Source organism: Myotis myotis, unplaced genomic scaffold (genome assembly GCF_014108235.1).
Source record: "Myotis myotis isolate mMyoMyo1 unplaced genomic scaffold, mMyoMyo1.p scaffold_m19_p_1, whole genome shotgun sequence".
Classification (NCBI taxonomy): domain Eukaryota; kingdom Metazoa; phylum Chordata; class Mammalia; order Chiroptera; family Vespertilionidae; genus Myotis; species Myotis myotis.
This window is the reverse complement of record NW_023416313.1, coordinates 30,369,243-30,389,824: the sequence shown is the minus strand read 5'-3', so window position 1 is coordinate 30,389,824 and position 20,582 is coordinate 30,369,243. Positions and strand designations below refer to the sequence as shown.

General features: G+C 43.2%; 1 protein-coding gene and 1 pseudogene across 9 annotated transcripts in view; one reads left to right on the top strand and one right to left on the bottom strand.

Annotated features, from left to right (window-relative positions):
* Positions 1-513: 513 nt before the first annotated feature.
* LOC118668377 lies at positions 514-1,045 on the bottom strand (annotated as a pseudogene).
* A 2,534-nt stretch (positions 1,046-3,579) lies between these two features.
* Positions 3,580-20,582, top strand: part of TEC (tec protein tyrosine kinase) — a 115,148-nt gene continuing 98,145 nt past the window's right edge. For 6 of the 9 annotated variants that reach the window (XR_004971639.1, XM_036333217.1, XM_036333199.1 and 3 more), the window contains exons 1-2: positions 3,587-3,669; positions 14,804-14,925. Coding sequence is in view for 6 of the 9 variants with exons in the window: in XM_036333217.1 (XP_036189110.1) it covers positions 14,878-14,925 (48 nt within the window). In the remaining 3 variants the exon portion in view is untranslated. Of the gene's footprint in view, positions 3,670-14,803; positions 14,926-20,582 lie in introns of all 9 variants that reach the window. The other 3 variants (XM_036333171.1, XM_036333179.1, XM_036333189.1) reach the window with 3 other exon arrangements.

Below are 20,582 nucleotides of genomic sequence, written 5' to 3'. Positions count from 1 at the left end.
ACTTGTGCCAAGTAAGTTAACATATTCATGAGCTCCAGGGATTTAAAGGCATCTTTGAGGGGCCTTTAGTCAGCTTACCACAAGAGGATGCAGATAAATCTTATTTTATTTTATTCCCTCCCCCAATCAATATGAGGCTTTTATTGCATCTTTAAAAGATTACAAAGTGCCCTAACCGGTTTGGCTCAGTGGATAGAGTATCAGCCTGCGGACTCAAGGGTCCCAGGTTCGATTCCAGTTAAGGGCATGTACCTTGGTGGTGGGCACATCCCAAGTGGGGAGTGTACAGGAGGCAACTGATTGATGTTACTCTCTCATCGATGTTTCTAACTCTCTATCCCTCTCCCTTCCTCTGTGTAAAAAATCAATAAGATATGTTAAAAAAAAGATTGCAAAGTGTGACAAATCATTTGGCATCTTGGTGTTTCTATAGCATAGTCACCAGCTTGCTGAACTGTCCCTTTTTCAGAAACATAGATACCACCCCAAAATTTTCTGATATCCTTGTTTTCAACTGTTGTGGTTTGCTGAATCAAAGCAGCTGAATTTGATACAAGTTCAATGTCGTTTCCTTCAAGAATCAACTCATCTTTCTGGAGATACTGAACAAGCAATGTCTGACCTCATCTCAACTCTATGGATGTGTTTTTCGCCCAAGAAATTTCTAATTTCAACAAGGAAACCATTCTCCTGAATATCGATGTTGATGGGGAAGTGAGCGTACACAGGTCTCATCTTGTAAGGGAAGCACAGTGTAACACCCTTGATCATGTTCTGTGCATGACTGCAGATAGTGTGAACCGTGGCCAGTTCCTTTCTATTTCCCCACCATTTGTCAGCCCGGAGCCTCTTCTTTTTATTTCCAAGGAGACTGACTTCTACACGGATGTGGTTGAAGTCCCTCCGCAGGGTGCCTGTGGGGCCCTTCACAATAACTGTGCGTCCCTTCAGAGTGATGTCCTCATTTTCTGGGATGTTGGATTGTCTGAATGTTGAGAATGGTCTTCATCCTCACAGTAGATGCAGCAAAGAGTGATAAATCATGTTTTAAATGACTGTCGTTTCCACCAGAGGTTTGTTCCACTATAACAGAGAATTTTGTTGCAATTGTTCGCCAATGTTTTCTCAGCTTCCTGCTAATGCAGTGATGGTCAATCTGCTATTGCTCATCTAAACATACAAATTATATAGAAGCTATGGGGATATCATGTAAGAAGGAAGTCCCTGTCTCTAAGAGGTCACAAATGTCCCATTTCCCCCCTGTATCTCAATTTTATTCAAATAAAGAAGGCAGTAATAACATTGTTTGAATCTCCTCCTTGGAGGAAGAGGGAGAAATCTTTTTAATTCCACCACCAAATTTCTTCTTTTGACAGGTGCTCAACGTAAAAGTTTGAGTTATATAGGCCCAGACTTTGTATTCTGTTTTCTATTGAAGTACGGAACTTTTTCACATAAGAAATAATAAAGATTGAACCTTTTTGTAGTCTACCACATCCTGAGTTCAGTTTTACACCTTTTCACTGATGTCCTTGAAATTCGCTAATAGTCTCTCTCTCTCTGTCTCTGTCTCTCTTTTCAACAATACCCCGCTGAGAACAATTGCCAGTACTCTTCACTACATGCCCTGGGGGATGACACAGCTGTGGCAACTACCTACTTAAACTGTTTGATTAATAATGTAATGAATGCTTTCTTCAGGAGACAGTGTAAGGTTGTGGAAACTACCCCAATTATCCCTGCTAAATAATTATGTTGATCTAGATGCTTTGTTTGAGGATCAGTCCTCTCTGGTTTTCTTGAGAACTAAAAGAGGCAATATCAACATTCTCCTCTCTTTCAGTTTTAAACTTTACGGATTTGCTTCTCTTTCGATCAAACTTCATAAACTTTAAGAGCCTCATTTCTATTAAGTCAGAAATATGAGCCACCAGAAGCACCTAACTAGCATAGGCAAAGTGAATTAGAAATCAGTTTTTCTAGTCATTACAATATCAATTAACTCCCTTAAGACAGTTGTTTTTGTGATCAATGTGATGAAAGTTCTAAGTCCTCACTTATGCTTATATGTATATGAGCATTTTTTTTATACATATTGTAACTTTATTTAATTGGTTCCATTCAGAAAAGCAGGCTATGAGCATTTTTTTTGGGGGGGGGGGGAGAAAACTAACGTTATTACCATAATTACATAATTGTATTTCTCTCTCTCTCTCTCTCTCTCTCTCTCTCTCTCTCTCTATCTTGATCTTGATCTCGATCTCTATCTTTGTCTCTGTTCAAGCACGTACACACATTTTTTTTTTTTTTTTTTTGCATACTATTTCAGAAGGTTCTTGACCTCTGCTCAAAGAACACATGCCCTGGGGGAAATTATGTCAACCAGTCAACATGTGTAAAATGGAATCTTGTTAGATTTCCTCTCAGGGTTATTATATGATTAAAGGAGAGATAGTATAGGAAGACATATTTTTAAGTCCCAAACAAGCATAAGGTGTGATCATTTTCAATGCACTCGCCAGTTCCTTCTTCATCTTCATGCTGACTGCCAGTTCCATCATTCAGCTCTCAGCTCCACTGTCACCTCCTCAGAGAAGCCTGCAGGACCACCAGATCTAAAGGAGCCCCCCTCCCCATCACTCTCAATTCCACCATCCTGCTTTATTCTCTAGTCAAGGCACTTTTCACATATGCGACGGTTTCATTTTTACTGGCTTATTGATTACCGATTGAATATCTTCACACACTAAAATAAAGCTCCTTGAGGGCAGAGCCCTGTCTTGTATTCCCCAAACTTGTAACATGGTTACAGTTCTTGGGACATGGTGGACACTCAAAATTTGGAGAATCAGGATAGCAGTGGTTGAAGTCTACCTGGATTTGAAGGCAGATTTTAAATTTACTAGTTGGTTGACATTAGGTAAGTTAGCTTCTCAGTGAAAATGAGGGACTCTGATAACGTATATTTCATAGGCTTGTTAAGTACCCAGAACAGTGCTTGGCACATTGTGAGTCTTACACTGTTTTTTACTCTTCAATGAGTAATTTCTGTAATTTACTCCAATGGGTGAATGGAGTGTTAAGACGTTACTATGAGTACACTTGATGTTTTGTTTCAGATATGCTCAGTTTCGGCAGTGAACAGACTTTTACTCTTTGGGGTAAAACTGGTTGCAGCGTCCCGCGGCACTGTGTCATCCTCACTGCTTAGCCAAAGAGGAGGTGCGGCCCCTCATTCCGAGAGAAGTCCCCCGTCACCCACAGGTGGCACTGCTCGGGGTTCTTTCAGGCCGGGGATGTCCGAGCCCTCGCGGGGGAGGTTCCCCTGGGGTAGGAAGGCCGGGCTAGGGAGGCTCAGCGTCGCGCCCGGAACACCAGGGACGCTCCTGGGACTTCCCCAAAACTTAGGCAGACCTCCGGGACCCGTGACGCTGCTCGGACCCACTCAGGGTCTCAACAGGGCGGAGAACCCCCGCCGTAGTAAAAGGGGGCGGGGCGACCGGAGGCCGGGGCGGGGCGGGGTGGCCGGGGGCGGGGCGATCGGAGGCCGGGGCGGGGCGGGGCGGGGCTGCCGGGGGCGGGGCTGGCGAGCGCAGAGCTCAGGACGCGGTGGCGCCGGCCGGACTTCACACTCTGCGGGCCTCCGCGCAGCCGGCGCGCTCCAGCCAGGTAAGGGCGCCGTGGCCCGCAGGGCGCCGGGGGTGCTGCGGCGCATAGGACGGGCACGGGTCGGGACGCGACGCGGACCGGGGATGGGCGCGGAGAGAGATGGCTTTCTCATGCTCAGACACTGACCTGGGACCAGCCCTCGTGGAACGAGGAAGCATTGTTCTCTCTTCCGCCCCGCGGTGAGCGTGGGCGCGTCACCCCGGCGAGGGACCCCGTCCCCGTCGGTCCGAAGAAGGGACAGGTGCGCGGCCCCGGCGGCCGCCGCCTCCGCACCTCCTGTCCCCGGTGCTGGCCTCTCCGAGGAGCACCCGCCCCTTTCCCCGGGCCGAGGCCGCTCCGGGACAAGTTCGGCGTTGGGTTCACTTCCCAGCTGCGCGCTGGGCAGATTCCTCCTTTCTGCTTGGGCGGCAGCGCAGGCTGGATTGAAAGTTGGCAGCATCCACGGAGACATTCCACAGCTGCACGTGTCCGAGTGCCTCACCCCACCAAGTTCTCTTTCTTTCTCTCTCTTTTAAAATCTGGGAAATTGTATTTGAATCTTAAGAACAGGGCTCGGTGGATGCAATTATTGGAAAAACTGGGGCCGTGACCCAGGGGTGTGCCCTTTCCCTCGAATCCTAAATTCAGGGTTTGGAAACCGTCTCATCTATGGTCATTCGTTGGAAACAGGCATATTTGATGAGAAGGCTTGATCTCAATGGGAACTTGTAACAACAGGATGGTTGGTAGCTAAGTGGGTTTGAAGGTTATCCAAGATAGTTAACCGTTTTGGGCATAGAGCCTGTATTTTTCCAGTGAGTGCCCATTTTTCCTCTTAGGAAATTCTGAGAATAAATTCTCTTTCAGATGATTCTCCCCGAAGGAGCTGGGGAGGGAAAAACAGCCCTGACAAACCAATGAGTTTCCTAAATAAGGTTAGGATTAACAGGTTAATTTGTGACACTGGTAGCTCCTTAGTCGGCAAGAATCACAAGTAGTATGGAATGTTATGATTTATATGGAGAAAAAAGAAAAGTGTGTGTAATCTCATGTACTTGAAAGTATTTTTTAATTTAGTTCCTTTTCCAGTGTCTAGGGAAGACCTATACTTTCCCCATACTCCAGTTAATCTGCTCAATCTATTACTCCTCTTGCCAACTCATGCTTACTGCAGTGTGTTTCTGTTCATGAACTTGATTCTTCTCACAAGGATGGTTTGTGGGACTGTATAGTAAACACATGCAAATCAGTGCTGTGCTCTGGTTGGCAATACCTTTGCCCCACATAGGTCCTTAAACTCTACTTTCCATATCTTCCCGATTAGAATATAGAATATTGATGTATGCTCTGTACTTTCAACCTGAAGTGTACCTGTTTATTCTGTATCAAGACCAAGACAGTCATGTTTTCTCAGCTAGTAGTTACTCTCAGGCAGGGGCCATGCTTTATCAGATCATAATAAAGCTCAGCGAATGGTGGCTTAACTCTCCCAGAAGCTGGCCCTTGACAAGGTGGTTGAAGGGATTGTGGGCAGTGTCTGGCCACCTTTATGCTTGGGAAAGAATTTGTTGGTCTCCCAGTCTTCCTCTGGGCATCTAGAGTGCTGGGAGCCTGGGCCGTGGATCTCCAAGCACACCTCTGCACTGGTTCCTCCAGGTATACGGGGTTGGTACCTGGAGGAACCAGTAGGTAGAGGTTCCTATTCTAGCCCCTTGCTCTCCCCCCCCCCCCCCCCCCCCAGTTGCCATCCTTAGGGAGAATCACCTTATTGGACAGGGCAGGGAGACTTGGTCCACAAGGTTGACAGGAGTGTTGATCCTCAAGCTTTGTGCTGGGTTCCCCATGGATGCTCAGTAACTCTCTGCTAACAACAGTGTCACTTGTTTCAGAGCTCTTACTAATGCTCTCCTCTTATCCAGGCTACACAAGCCAAGTGGAGCAACTGGAGTCGAACCCAGATCAGCTGCTTTGGGGGCTACCTGCCTTGGTTAGATTAGGGTCATAAAGTGTGTTAGAAAGAAGTGAAATTGGCCCATGGTCACTGGCAATTGTAAAATACTCTGTACCATGTGATTGTGCCACGAGAATAGCTTTGTTGAAAAGAACCCAGAGGAGAGGGGCTTAGTCCTCGTCTCCATCTCCAAACTTGGCGTCCTCCTGGCCTCGACTTATTGTCTCTACCGTAGCTCAACCAGTCCTTCTTTGGATGGAATTATAACTATTAACTTTCCCACCACCTTTGGCTACTCAACTCAGCGCTCAGATGACCACAGCTACTGTGGTCTAGAAAATTACATTTTCTTTTGCTTAGGGGAATATAGATTTCTCAACTAATCTCTACTGAGAGAGTAGCATGGTTCAGTCATGGCACTGTACTGCCCTTTTCCCTGCCTTTACCAGTAATAAACATTTTCTGACCAGCCTGGACATATTCTCTCTCCGAGTCCAGTTGGGACCTTAGATTCCTTCTTTTACCATTCTAAGCATCCACTACCAATTGATCACAGTTATCATGGGAAAGCGCTCTAGCCCTAGCTTAGATAGTAGGTATATAGTTACTGGTCATAGAGCCCTTGTTCCTATTTCTCAAATTTACGTTGTCTATGTGGACTCATTCTGTCACCGTGGCGTCTGACTCTGTTGCCTCTCAATGAAGCTCAGCTTCTGTCACTCTAATATTTCAATCATAAAGGTGAGCCTGGTGTCATTGGTGGCCATGTGGCCTGATGGAAGTTATCATTGTTTCCTTCTGGAGGCCAGTTTATCACACAATTGCCTTACAAGCAGCAGCATCCTCTCTTCCTGTTTCAGAGCTCATGCCCTTCTTGGAATGTGCACCAAGTTCCTGTTTCTGGCTGGGCTGAGCAGAGATGACTGCCCCTCGTGGACCATCCCAAATTTCCCAACCCTGTTTACCAGTTGAGTCATTCATTCCTCAGGCTTCCTTAGGGCACAGCGACCTTCTAAAGGCATTCTATACTGTAGCTTGATAATATCAACATGACTTTATGGCTGCACACAGAGGAATGATGACAAGTCAACTTCCACTGAAATAGGAGGAGCATTGTTCCCCAACCTCCTTATCTGTAAAGAAAAAGCCAAGCTCTACTCCAGTGATGGTGGCTATGCATTGGGAATACAGGAAACACCAGTGCTGGCAATTGTTACAGTGCAGGAGGTGCAGGAGTGACTTGCTCTCTGGAGGATGACAGTGAAGGGCGAGATGGTTAGAAAGCATGTGCTTCGCTAGAATCCACTAGGTACCATTAGGAATGAAAGCTTGGCCAGCTGGATTACCTGCAGTGTGCCTTCCTTCTTCTGTGCTTCCACAGGTATTCTTCCTTTACTAAATAAAAGATTAGAAGCCATTGCAACCTCTCTTTCCAGGCAGTATAGTTTTGCTCTAATGTGCTAAGTGCTTCACATAAATCCTTTTTGTCTTCTTTAGCTTCTTTTTGTCTTCTGTAAACTCTCCTAGGGAAGAGCACAGTGCTTGATCATACCTAATGCACTGAATGAATCTTCTAGATAATTCAGATAATTGTGGTCACTTGGCATTAATTAAAAAAAAGATATTTGGCCCTGGCTGGTTTGGCTCAGTGGATAGATCGTCAGCCTGCGGTCTGAAGGGTTCTGGGTTTGATTCTGGTCTCCATTCTGGTCTCAATTCCGGTCAAGGGCACATGCCTGGGTTGTGGGCTCGATCCCCAGTAGGTGCTGGCTTAATATCGACTTTTTTATTTTTCAGATAAATTCAGTGTAGGTGCATCTTAGATAAATAAATAATTTTACATAACAAGTTATCTTAAAGACCATAGACATGGATTGACGAGAGGGGAAGAGCAATTTCTATGCCTCTGCCTTAACTCTCCCTGCCTTCCTAGATCCGACCAGTGTTTTGGTTTCATCCACATATGCTTGTGAATCTTTGCTCTCAGTGATGAATTTTGTTAAGTCTCGTAATAGGAGTAGCCTGACGGATGAAAGTAGTAGCTCGTGCATATCTCTGAAGGTCACGAAATATAAACCTGATGTAAAATCTCTGTCATCAGTGATGAAGCAGCAAAAGTCCCACTGATAATATCAAACGGAGTCATGAAGTTTTCTGTCGGACTATCAGTGTACATGTATACATTAAAAATAAATGTATTTTTCATCATCATATACTCTGTTTTTGTTGCTCGAATGAATTTTATTATTTCTTCAAGGTTCTTCACATACTACACCTTAAGGGTTATCAAGTAGGCGTAATATGTTCTCAAAAAATTAGGGTTGGCACTCAGAAGAATTTTGAGTCAGAGATTTTGCTGGTTTTGGCACGCACTCACAAAAAGGTTGCCCACCCCTGGTCTAGAGCCTCATTTCATTTTGTTGGATGTTTGGCAGGAAAAGTGTCAAGGAATCCGTAACAAAAGGTGGAGAGGTTGTTATATTATCTGTTGTTATGTTATATTTGACCTTAGCACTTGGTCTAGGGTTCATGAACTTTCCTGTAAGCAGTCGGGAGGGCATTATAGTTTCACAGGGAACTCCAACCCTCCCACCCATTTCCCCATTCCTGGCATTCAGGAGGAAATGGGAGGGGCAGGGCAATCAGTAATGTAAGGGAATTTTGCATTAATATCGAGTCTTGATAAAGAACGAGAGCAGAGTGAATTCCGAATTACATTTCCCCCTGACATCTTTCTGTTTAATGTTTGGAGACTGGGCTAGGTTTCTAAGTCAGCTATTAACTGGTATTGTGTTCCCATGCCTCAGGTTTTCCATCTCTTGAACAAAGCATAATGACACATAATTAACAGTTCACTTCAGAAAGATTCATGGCCTCATGCTTGTAAAGGACTTTGAGCTTTTCTCAGAGTGTTTTATACACATTCATGAATAATGAGATGGCTCGCTCTGTTCGGCAAAGGGCATCTGTATCACGCCCATTAGATAGATGAGAAAAATGAGCCTCAGAGAGGACCATGGCTTGCTGAGAACCTCAGGGTAAGTTTAAGGTCGTATGGAATTTTTCCTGGATTTTGTGGGACAAGTGGAATCAAAAATACATTCTGCGTGAGCATCTCTTGGTCAGAAAAAAATGAATTTAACAGATTTTAAGCAAATATAAACTTTTAGGGGGAAGGCTACTTCTTTGTAAGGGGGGAGATCATCTTTGACAAATTTACTAGAATTTTTAAAGAGCATTAAGTAATTACAGAAGCTAGGGATAAACTGATTTTCAAAGTGATTTTGGAAAGACTCTCCACAAAGGCTGTTAAACAAATTGAGTCAGTGGAAGGTTGGGAGAAATGCTTTTACAAATCAGGCGGGGACAAAGACAGAACAAAGATAGGTATGGGTGGATATTTTTCAGGATATAAATGTGAATAAAGTAGTCTTATTATTATTTTTATTTTATTTTATTTTTTAAAAATATAATTTATTGATTTTTTACAGAGAGGAAGGAAGAGAGATACAGAGTTAGAAACATCGATGAGAGAGAAACATCAATCAGCTGCCTCCTGCACATCTCCCACTGGGGACGTGCCCGCAACCCAGGTACATGCCCTTGACCGGAACCGAACCTGGGACCCCTCAGTCTGCAGGCTGACGCTCTATCCACTGAGCCAAACTGGTTTCGGCTATTATTTTTATTTTTTTTTTTAAAAAATAAACAATGTAGAAGAAGGAGTACATAGTGTAAACTCTAAGTTTACTGTCAACGTGAACCTGTTGGGACACTAAAAAGTCAAACTGCTCGTCTCAGTTCCATGCAAAATGGCAGGGAAGTGGTGAAGAAGTCATTTACGGAAAAGGAATCCGTCTGTACGTGCAGATGAGCATCCAATTTTTTCTCAAGAAAGAGATCCAGATGTCATTGTAAACTCTTAACTGAAAATGTAATAAGTGTATGACTTGGAACAACAACAAAAGAAGCCAACGAATAATTCAGAAATGCCATGTTACCCTGTTTTCATGACGCTTCAGCATTCAAAATAGTTTCATCAATGTACTTGAAAGACATAATGAACTTAGAGAAACGCAAATAGGTTTTTATTCAAGATTGAATAAAAGCCCTCATGTAACTCTTCAGGCTAGTGATCCAGGGAGACTGTTCATTTGCATCATCCTTATTCCCAAATAATGCCCCACTTCCCTCAATAGTTAATGTGTATGGAGCACAGAAGATGTGCCAGGCATGGAAGAGCCTGAGCACAAGGAGATGCAGGGAGACTTGGTTAAGTGGTGGAGATGGAGTCAACACAGTTGGTCTCCAGAGGGTACCCTTAGAGCTCTCCTGAGTTAGACACACTGAACTATGCTCCTCTCCTCTCCCTCTGGGTATCATTCCAAACCCTTAACCCTCTTCATTTAAGATGTCTTCATAGCAGCACTGTCAAATAGAAATATTCTGAGTCAGAAATATAATTTAAAAATTGCTAGTAGCCATATTTAAAAGGCAAAATGCAATAGGCAAAATTAATTTTAATAATGTGTTTTGTGTAACCCAATATATAAAAAAATAAATGTTATATAATCATAAAAAATTGTTAATGAAATATCAGAAGCAACTCAGGATATGAGCAGTACAATACAGTGCAATACAATATCATTTGTAGTCCTACCAAACAATATAAACTTGTGGCTAATGGCAAAATATTTTATGCTAGTTCAATTTTACATTTTTAACTAAAATTAATTAAAATAAAATAAATTAGTTCCTGGGTTGTGCTAGCCATATTTCAAATCCTCAACAGCTATTTGTGGTGCGTGGCTATCATATTGACCAGTGCAACTCTACAGCATAACTTATTTTATTCTCTGTTGACATGCTCCTCTCTTGAGCACACCTGAGCTTTTCCCCACCCCTTCCTTTCCCAGGGCCCTTCTTTTGCTTCTGTAACTTGTTTCCTGAGCCCATGCAGCCCAGATGGCTCACATCTTCCTTCCTCTGTGACTTTCTAAATAAACTTTCTCTTATAATTTGAAAAAAAAAAAGTTATTCTCTGTTTCCAAAAGTTAAGGCACTCTCAGATACTCCATCACCACTCCTAACTTCTCTCAACCCCCATATCATCTTCCCTGCCTATGCCCAGGGCTGCCATGTACAGTTGTGCTAGTTCTACACTGCAAAATTCTGCAATGTCATTCACATGGTCCATATAGTACAGTGATGGCGAACCTTTTGAGCTCGGCGTGTCAGCATTTTGAAAAACCCTAACTTAACTCTGGTGCTGTGTCACATATAGAAATTTTTTGATATTTGCAACCATAGTAAAACAAAGACATATTTTTGATATTTATTTTATATATTTAAATGCCATTTAACAAAGAAAAATCAACCAAAACAATGAGTTCGCGTGTCACCTCTGACACGTGTGTCATAGGTTCGCCATCATTGAATTATAGTAGATTTGTTTATTTACTATGACAGTTTCTTGGAAGATGGAAGTAAAGTTTTTAAAGGAAGAGGTACTTTTTCCTAATTCATGCAAAGGTGGTTTTTTGCGGGTGGGATGGAGTGGGGTGTGGGGTGACTGTAGCTCTTCTCTTCCTTCCCAGCATTCCAACAGTTGGGCCCAGGCATTGTTCTCTTGTACACTCAGCACTGTCCCAGTGCCCACATCCTGTGGTTGAAAGTAATGAAGCAGCTTTGGTCAACCTCTCCTCTCCCCGCCAAATAATGTCAAAGCTGTAGTCACTCTTCATGGTAGTTTACCTTGGAGCCATATGTCTTTTTTTTTTTTAAAGCTTTTATTTATAAAAAACATTTTTAAAAAAATATATATTTTATTGATTTTTTACAGAGAAGAAGGGAGAGGGATAGAGAGTTTGAAACATCGATGCGAGAGATCTATCAGCTGCCTCCTGCACGCCCCCCACTGGGGATGTGCCCGCAACCAGGGTACATGCCCTTGACCGGAATTGAACCCGGGACCCTTGAGTCCGCAGGCCGACGCTCTATCCACTGAGCCAAACCGGTTCGGCTAAAAAACATTTTAAATATGTTTTTATTGATTTTTAAAGAGAGAGGAAGGGAGAGGGACAGAGATAGAAATATCGACGAGAGAGAAATGGAGCCATATGTCTGATTCATAATTGTATCCCTAGTTCCTGGCACATAATAGGTGCTTAACACATTTATTGATTTGAATTTGTATCTCAGTGTTCACTCAGGCCCTTGTATTGTGCCCTCAGTTTCCCTTAGTGAAACTTGACCCAGGGCTGATTTATCCAGATGCCAGCCACAGCTCACCCTTCGTGTGGTGCCCTTGTTCTAAATAAAAATAATTGCCATTATTGTTATTATTACTAACAATAACTACCATTTATTGATCACTTTGTGCCAAGCATTACGCCTAGCAATCTATGTACATTATTTCATTTAATCTTTCCAGGCATCTCTAGGAGGTAGATGCTATTATCCCCATTTTATACAGAGGAAATGGAAGCACTGAGAAATTAAGTCATTTACCCGAGGTCACACAGCTATTAAGTGTCAAAGCTAAAATTTAAAACCAGTTCTGTCTGACTTCAAAGCCCTTCTGTTCTTTAACTAGCAGGACAAGGCTTCTCTTTTGGTATCTGGAACCTGACTGACAAGTGACCACTCTAGAGGACTTACTATTTTCCCAGACTCCTTCTTTGGGGAACGTCTTCATCCCAGTTCGCGTGGTTTGGGTGGGGTGTACTCTGACCCCAGGCGCGGTCCTTTAACTCAGCCTTGGCCAATCTGAGAAGCGCTTCCACCTGACCCAGTGATTGGTTCTGAGGAGCACAGGACAGAGGCTCACTCCATCAGGCTCCTTTTCTGCTCCAGTTTAGGAAAGGAGGCAGGCTTTTCCTCTGGGAATTTCTTTTGCTGCTAGAGTGAGGGACCCTGGGCACTCCTGGTGGCCATCTTTCCCTTCGACACAGAGGAAGCTGTATGAAGTAGGAGAGAATGACTGAGGCCGGCCCGCAGTGGGAAGCAGCAGTGAGTGGTGGTGGGGGCACAGGCAGCACCATCTGGGCCCCAGGATTCAGATGCCGGAAGCATTCCAGGACTTCTCTGTTATGTGAGCCAGCAATTTCCTCTCGTCTGCTTCAGCCTAGTTGCTTGCAGTTGAAAGAGCCTGCCTTATACACATATTTTTCAGATGACTTTTTCTGTTGCGGATTCCACATTGCCATTCTCTGCCTACTTTTGGGCGAGCCCACTTCCTGGGCCTTGGTGCTGCTGTTGCCTGCAGTGTGCCTGGAGGCGGCCTGGGATCCCTGTGAACTGTTCCTGTTGGACTCACTTCCTCTCTTTTAGGTCTGCGAACTCTGCCCTAGTGAAAGGAGATACCACACCTAACCCTTCCTCACGACTCCCTCCACCCTTACCACCATGGCACAGCCCCCACACAAGATTAAGAATTGTGCCATGAGCGTTAGAGAAATCTGTTCTTCATTGACATTGGAAGAATTACTCATCAACCTACTTTTGAATGCTGATCAGAAACTGTTGAACGCCTAACTCATCTGGCCTCTGACACCAGCTGGGATCTCAGCCAGCATTGGCTAAGGTTTTGCCTTTTTTCCTTGGCTCCCATCCTTTCTGATCAGCTGTTTTCTTATGTGCCCTCAACTCCCCTGTGATTCTGAACTTCCATCCTTATGCTGGCCTCCTCCCAGATCTTTCCGGGGGCCCTCTGAGGGCATTGTTCCACTGTGAATCAACTCTCCCACACCCGCAGCCTCCTCAAGATGAGAACACTCTTTATCTGCAGCTCTCTCTCTGCTGTGGCCTTCCTCTGGCTTCCTTGTGCTGCCTGTAGGTCATGCAAAGCCCTTTTTCCTTTAGAGGTCAAGCGATTCATGCAAATAACCTGCTGGTCTCTCCTTTTGCCACCAACCTCTTGGACATGGTCCCTAACAGACTCACCTGGCTCCTGGTCTTCTGTCCCAACTCTGCCATCTCTGCATCCCTACGACTAACTTTATATGTCTAAGATGAGTGGTACAGTTGCCTGGGGGTAGTAGAAGGGAGTAACTAATTGCGGTAGGAGTGGAAAATTAAGGAGACTTCATAAAAGAGATCACTTGTGATCAGGACCTTAAAAAAATGAATAGGATTTCAACAGGTGCTCTTTTAGGCAGAGAGAACAACTCAAGCAAAAGCATGGAGATAGGAAAATGTCCGTGTATTTACTTGCTTGAGCACTTGGAAATAAGTGGTAGGAAGGGAAGAGGAATATGACATGATTATATTTACTTAAAATTAAGGCGTGATCCTATGGGTTCAATGTGGAGAATGCAAAGGAAGAAACAGACTTTACTACAAAAGGGAGAAGAAGTACTTTGAAAACTTTTCAGAGGTGGGATGATATTGTAAATGACAAGATCAGAACTTTGCTGGGTTGATTGTCAAGGGAGAAGGGGAGTAATTAAAACAGTTTAAGAAAGTTCATAATATAGAGGTAAAATAATGCCTGTGAGGTTGAGAGGAACAGTAGTGGAAGAAGAGGTGTGAGGATTTTCAGAGCAGACTGGTTGTAAGGGGGCGGGGAGCAGAGTTGAGAAACCTGACTAGACACCTGCTGCTTAGGAGATGGGAGAGATTGAGGCCCTGCCTGGAGATGGGAGATGTGAAGATGTAGGATGCTGGGAGAAAACAGCTGCATAGTAGATAGGAATCAAATTAGTTGGCCTTTTAATTACCTTATGCATAAAGATAAGAAACTGCATTCATGATGGTAAAAAGGACTTAAATTATGTAAGCTTAAGATGTTTCTCAAACTGTTTTATAGAATACTACAACTACTGGAGATATTAAGGTTCAAGGGAAATAGAACAAGTTCTGTGATCAAGTAGGGTTGGGAAACTGCATTCTGTATGATTCACAGAGTCTATTCATGTATCAAAGGCTCAGAAATGCACACAAGAAACCAGTTTGACATTGTTTAACCCAGCTTTACCTGAATATCTTTATTCATTCATTCAGCAAGCATGTGGTAAGCACATATTATGATAGCATGTTTTTGGCACTGTGCTGGCCACTGGTCCCACAGGAGAGAATAAAATCAGTCAGTGCCTCGGCCTTTAGGAGATTGCAGTCTGGTATAATCTGACAGGTTCTGGGAAGCACAGTTTGGGAAACCTTGAGTTAAGGTGTTTAGATATTCTTGTTTGTGCTTTGGAACAGAATGGAGTGATTGACTGCCTGTCTCTCTGCCTCCGTGTCTCCATGTTACCCCAGTGCCTCCACCTCTCTGAAGAATGTTTCCTGCACCCCCCGCCTTCGGCATAGACATAGCTGATGACAAGGTAACTTTTAGGCCTCAGAAGTTGGTTACTTGGCCCAAAGTCACCCATCTAGTTAGGGGCAGAACCAGAGGCAGAACCCCAGCTCATTTGGTTCTAGGTCCTATGCTCATTCTATTTTTGGTGAGAAGGGACAATTTGAAATACCCTTCCCAGAGTATAAAGCAAATCAAAGGCATTATTTTACCTCTAAGATTTTCAGTATGTAGCTCCAAAAGAAGAACTCTTAATACCAGTAGGTGTTATGCTAGGTTACAGAAATTGGGTTTTAGTCTAGGTGCGAGGAAACCATTGGAGGACTTAGGACATGAACTGATTTATGTTTTTTAAGTTTGTGTTGATTGATGAAATGGAGGAAGGATTATAAGAAGATAAGGAAAGAAATAGTGAGACCTTTAGGAGGATATTGCAATAGTCCTGACAAGGGATGATGGTGGCTATGTCAATTAATTGCCCCAGTAATGCCAAGTAACAAACATCCCCATAAACTCAGTGGTGTATAGACATAAGGATTTATTTTTGTTCATGAGTTGATGGGATGTCTGGGTAGTTCTGCTGATCTGGACCAGGCTCAGCTGATTGTGACTGGTCTTGCCCATGTGTCTCTAATCAAATGTAGGTCAGGTAGGCAGCTCTGTGATGTTGCTGGGGTCTTTGATGTATTTGGAGGGCCAGATGGCTGTTGACTGATGACCTGAGCTGAGATGGCCAGTACAACTCTGCTCTCCTCTGTGTTTATGTTACATCTCTCTAATAGGCTAGCCGGGTCATATACTCATGGTCATCACAAAGAAGTAAGAGAAAAAGTACAAACAAGTAGGCAGATTTTTAAGCCTTAACTTGTGTTAAGTTTGCTGCTATCCCATTGGTCCAAGAAAGTGATATGGTTTACCCACAGTTAGTGTGGAAGGGCATTGCTCAAGGGCAGGAATAAAGAATGTGAAAAGATACAGGGAGGTATAAAAAAAGCAGGGCCAGTAGTACAATCAGCCTATTGTGTAATGGGAAAAGAGTGAAGTAGAGACTTGAATATTCAGGGTTATAATATTTTGGAGGTACAGTCCAAAGAATGTGTTGATGGATTAGATTTGAAGTATGAAAGAGAGGAATAAATCAAAGATAACTCTTAAAATGTTGGCTGAGCAGTGGAGAGGTGTGAGACCATTTACTCAGATGGTAAAAAGTAGGTAAAGAACAAGTGTTAAGGCAGTATCGAGAGTTCCGTTTTAGCCATGTTATGTTTGAGATACCTGTTGAAATTCAAATAAAGATGCTAGTTTGCAATTGGATATATAAATCTGAAGTTCTTGGGGACAGGGCTGAAGATGTAGATTTCAGAGTTATCAACCTCTAGATGGTATTTCAAACCATGGAATTGGATGAGGTCACTCCTGAGAAGAATATAGAAATGAAGAAGCAAAGCAAGCCCAGGATAGAGCCCTGGTACACACCAGTGTTTATAAGTAAAGCAGAAACATAGAAGCCAATAAATGGGACTGAGAAGATAAGATACAGCCTCTAACATCAGAGAAAAATCCAGGAAACTTGGTGTCACAGAGAACTTAGAAAAGTTACGCATTTCAAAGAGAGGATGGTCAGTTGTGTTAAGTAAGATAAGAACTGAGGTCAAGTAAAATAACAGAGAAATGATCAGTGGGTTTGGTAAGAAGGAGGTCCTTGGTGACGGCCATAGCGGAATGCTGGAGCTAGAACTCCAACTGGAGTGTTTGAAGGAAAGCACATGATGAGAAGCAGGGACAGCAATCCTAATTCCATTTTTCAAGAGCTTGTGCTGCAAAGGGAAACAGAAGTGACTTGGTATTTGGAGGTGAATGTGGGTCAAGGGAATGGTTTATGACTGGGCATGTAAGTGATGCTACTCTGCCAAAGGGGATGACCCAATAGAGAGGGATCAGGTGCATCAAAGAGAGGGGGAAGCTGCAGGCTAGACATGTATGAGATGGCAAGAGATGATGGGATTGAGAATTTAAAATAAACCAGTCTGTATATTACTTACTTCAGAGGTATTTGCATTCTATATTTTATTTCTAATTTTGTAATGAAAGGATATATCCACCATTTGAACAAATTCAGCCACCAGCAAGGATTGGGACGTACCAGTATATTAGTATGAGTTTTGTTGTCACACTGGGCAGGTTGAGTGCCTCTGTGTTCGGCTTACTCAGCTACTATTCTGGAGTAGGTACCGTTTTGGAATCACTCTGCTCTGTAGGTGGTGCTTAGTGTTTCTTATGATGATGGTGAAACTGGTAAATTCAGTTTCTTAGATTTTGATATGGCTAGCAAGTTGGTCAGGTTCTGAGCAGAGCTAAGAAGGGAATGTGAATTAATGTGCCACTTCCTTGTCCAGGTTTTATACCAGTATGACTTGATGTTTTGATCAATATAAAGCACCAATTGCACCCAGCAATGCGGGTAATTCCATTTTTGCATAGACTAGCAGACTTCAGGCTGGTTGGCTAATGTAGTTCAGTAGATCCTAGACAAGGCACGCATTCTAGAATTTCAGCAGAGTGATAGAAATGTTGCTTTTTTGTGTTTTTAAAGCCAGTGAAACTTCAATTTTAAAGGGTAATGTAAAACAAATGTATTAAATAAATGGTAATTTAAAATGTATTTTGTGTAAGTTTAAGTGAACATTTGGTGGTATTAAACTATATTTATCAACCCTTCTGGGGTATGTGTTCTGTACAGTCGTAAGGATGGTGGTGTGAAAAAATGCACTACCCTGTCTTACAATGTCTTGACAGCCTTGGAAGATTTTTGTTCAATTGCTTTAAATCTGGTTTGCTATTTCACCCCTTTAAAATATGTGTCTATTTGTGCAATTCATACTGTGAACTGAGAACCACATTTATTGCAGAGAGAGAGAGTGTGTATGTCAGTCTCCAGTTGTGGCCTGTGTCTCCTGTGGAATATTCAAGGCTAATTTTGATTATATTCAATTATGTCTTGTGCACAGATGTGAGAACTACCCCCCACATAAGCTTTGCTTCCACTCTGTTTTTTCCCCCCTGCCTTTTGTTTTATGCTTTCTATTTTTCCTTTTAATTTTAAATATATATATGTGTGTGTGTGTATATATATATATATATATATATACATACTAGAGGCCCGGTGCACAAAAATTTGTGCACTCGGGGGGGAGGGGGGTCCCTCAGCCCGGCCTGTGCCCTCTCGCAGTCTGGGACCCCTCGGGAGATAATGACCTGCTGGCTTAGGCCTGCTCCCGGGTGGCAGAGGGCAGGCCCAATCCCTAGGTGCAGCCCCTGGTCGGGCTCAGAGCAGGGCCGATTGGGGAGTTGGGGCGCCGCCCCCTGTCATGCACAGAGCCGCAGGGCAATCAGGGGGTTGGGGCGCCTTCCCCTGTCACGAACAGAGCAGGGCCGATAGGGAGGCTGTGGCCCCGCCCCTTGTCACACGCAGAGCTGCAGGGCGATCAGGGGGTTTGGGTGCTGCCCCCTGTCACGCTGATCCCGGTGCCGGGAGGCCTCTTGGCTCCACTGATCCCGGTGCTGGGAGGCATATTACCCTTTTACTATATAGGATAGAGGCCTGGTGCATGGGTGGGGCCGGCTGGTTTGCCCTGAAGGGTGTCCTGGTTCAGGGTGGGGGTCCCCACTGGGGTGCCTGGCCAGTCTGGGTGAGGGGCTGAGGGCTGTTTTCAGGCTGGCGAGTGACTGAAGCTCCCAACTGCTCCTTTTTTTCTTTTTTTTAATTTATTCTGGGCCAGCTTTAGCTCTGGCTCCAGTTCTGAGGCCTCTGCTGCTGAAAGCAGGTATCTGGTTTGTTTGGGTTCTATAATCGAAACACTGTATCAACTCCAGCTCTGAGATCCCGGCGGGCTGAAAGCAGTTTTCTGGGGTTTTGTTTAGCTTCTATATTGTAACAATGTTTCAAACTGCAAGCTCAGAGGCTGGCAAGGCAGGCGGGGAACGTTGGTTTCCTCCATCACTGAAGCAAGCAAGCCTCATGTTCGCTTCCAGCTGCCTGGCTGCCGGCCACCATCTTGGCTGGCAGTTAATTTGCATATCTCGCTAATTAGCCAATGGGAAGGGTAGCGGATCTACGCTAATTACCATGTTTCTCTTTTATTAGATAGGATATACATATACATATATATATACTTTACATGTTGTACATGTATTTTTGTTAAATTTATTGAAAATAAGTTTTATGAAAACTCAACATTTGAACCATTTTCAGGAGTACAATCTGGTAGTTTTTAGTATATTTACAGTGTTGTGCAGTCATCACCATTATCTGATTCCAGAAGATTTCTGTCATTCCAAAAAGAAACCCCATTATCCCTGATTCTCCTTTCATTCTATCCAAACATTGAACTGAAAATGTGAAAAGATGGGTGAGGGGAGAAGAGGAAACATTTAAGTGAAGGAAGACGTTGACAGGGATTAGAGACGAATGAAATGAGAATGGGATGGTCAAGAATGACATAGAAACTTTTTAGTTTGATATAGTTCCACTGATTTATTTTTGCCTTTACTTCCCTTGCCTTTGGGGTCAAATTCATAAAATCTTCTCTAAGATAAAGTTTCATAAGTTTAGTACCTACATTTTCTTTAATGTAATTTATTGTTGCAGGTCTTATATTTGGATCTTTGATCCATTTTTAATTTTTGTACATGGGGACAAATTGTAGTCTAGTTTCATTCTTTTGCATGTGGCTTTTCAATTTTCCCAGCACCAGTTATTGAAGAGGCTTTCTTTTCTCCATTGTGTGTTTTTGGCTCCTTTGTCAAAAATTATTTGCCCATATACATGTGGTTTTATTTCTGGACCCTCAATTTTGTTCCATTGGTCTGTGTGTTCCATTTTTCTGCCAATACCATGCTGTTTTCATTATTGTTTCTTAGTAGTATAATTTGAGGTCAGGTAGTGTGATATCTCTGGCTTTGTTCTTTATTTTTGAGGATTGCTTTGGTTCTTCGGGGTCTTTTGTGGTTCCGTACAAATCTGATGATTTTTTTGTGCTATTTCTTTAAAGAATGTTATTGGGATTTTGATGGAGATTGCATTAAATCTGTACTACTTGTTAGAATGGCTGTTATCAACAAGAGAATTAGTGTCCGAGAGGTTGTAGAGAAAAAGGAACCCTCATTCACTGCTGGGGGGGAATGTAAATTGGTATAGCCATTATGGAAAACAGTATGGAGGGTCCCCCCAAAATTGATAGTGTTATCATATGATCTAGCAACCCTCCTTCTGGTTATCTACCTGAAAAATTTGAAAACATTTATTTGCAAAGATATATGTACCCTATGTTCATTGCAGCATTATTCATGGTGGCCAAGACATGGAAACAACCCAAGTGTCCTTGGATAGATGATTGGGTAAAGATGTGGTACATATATGCTATGGATTACTGCTCAGCCATAGGAAAAGATGAAATACTTTACATTTGCGACAACATGGATGGACTTTGAGAATATCATCCTAAGCAAAATAAGTCAGACAGAAAAAGTTAAGAACTATGATTTCACTCATATGTGGGGTATAAAACTGAAAGTCATAGACACACGACAGTATGGTGGTAATCACAGGGGGAGTAATCCTATATAATAAAGAGGTAATATGCAAATTGACCATCATGCCCTTGTAGAAGATGGCTGCCCCCATGT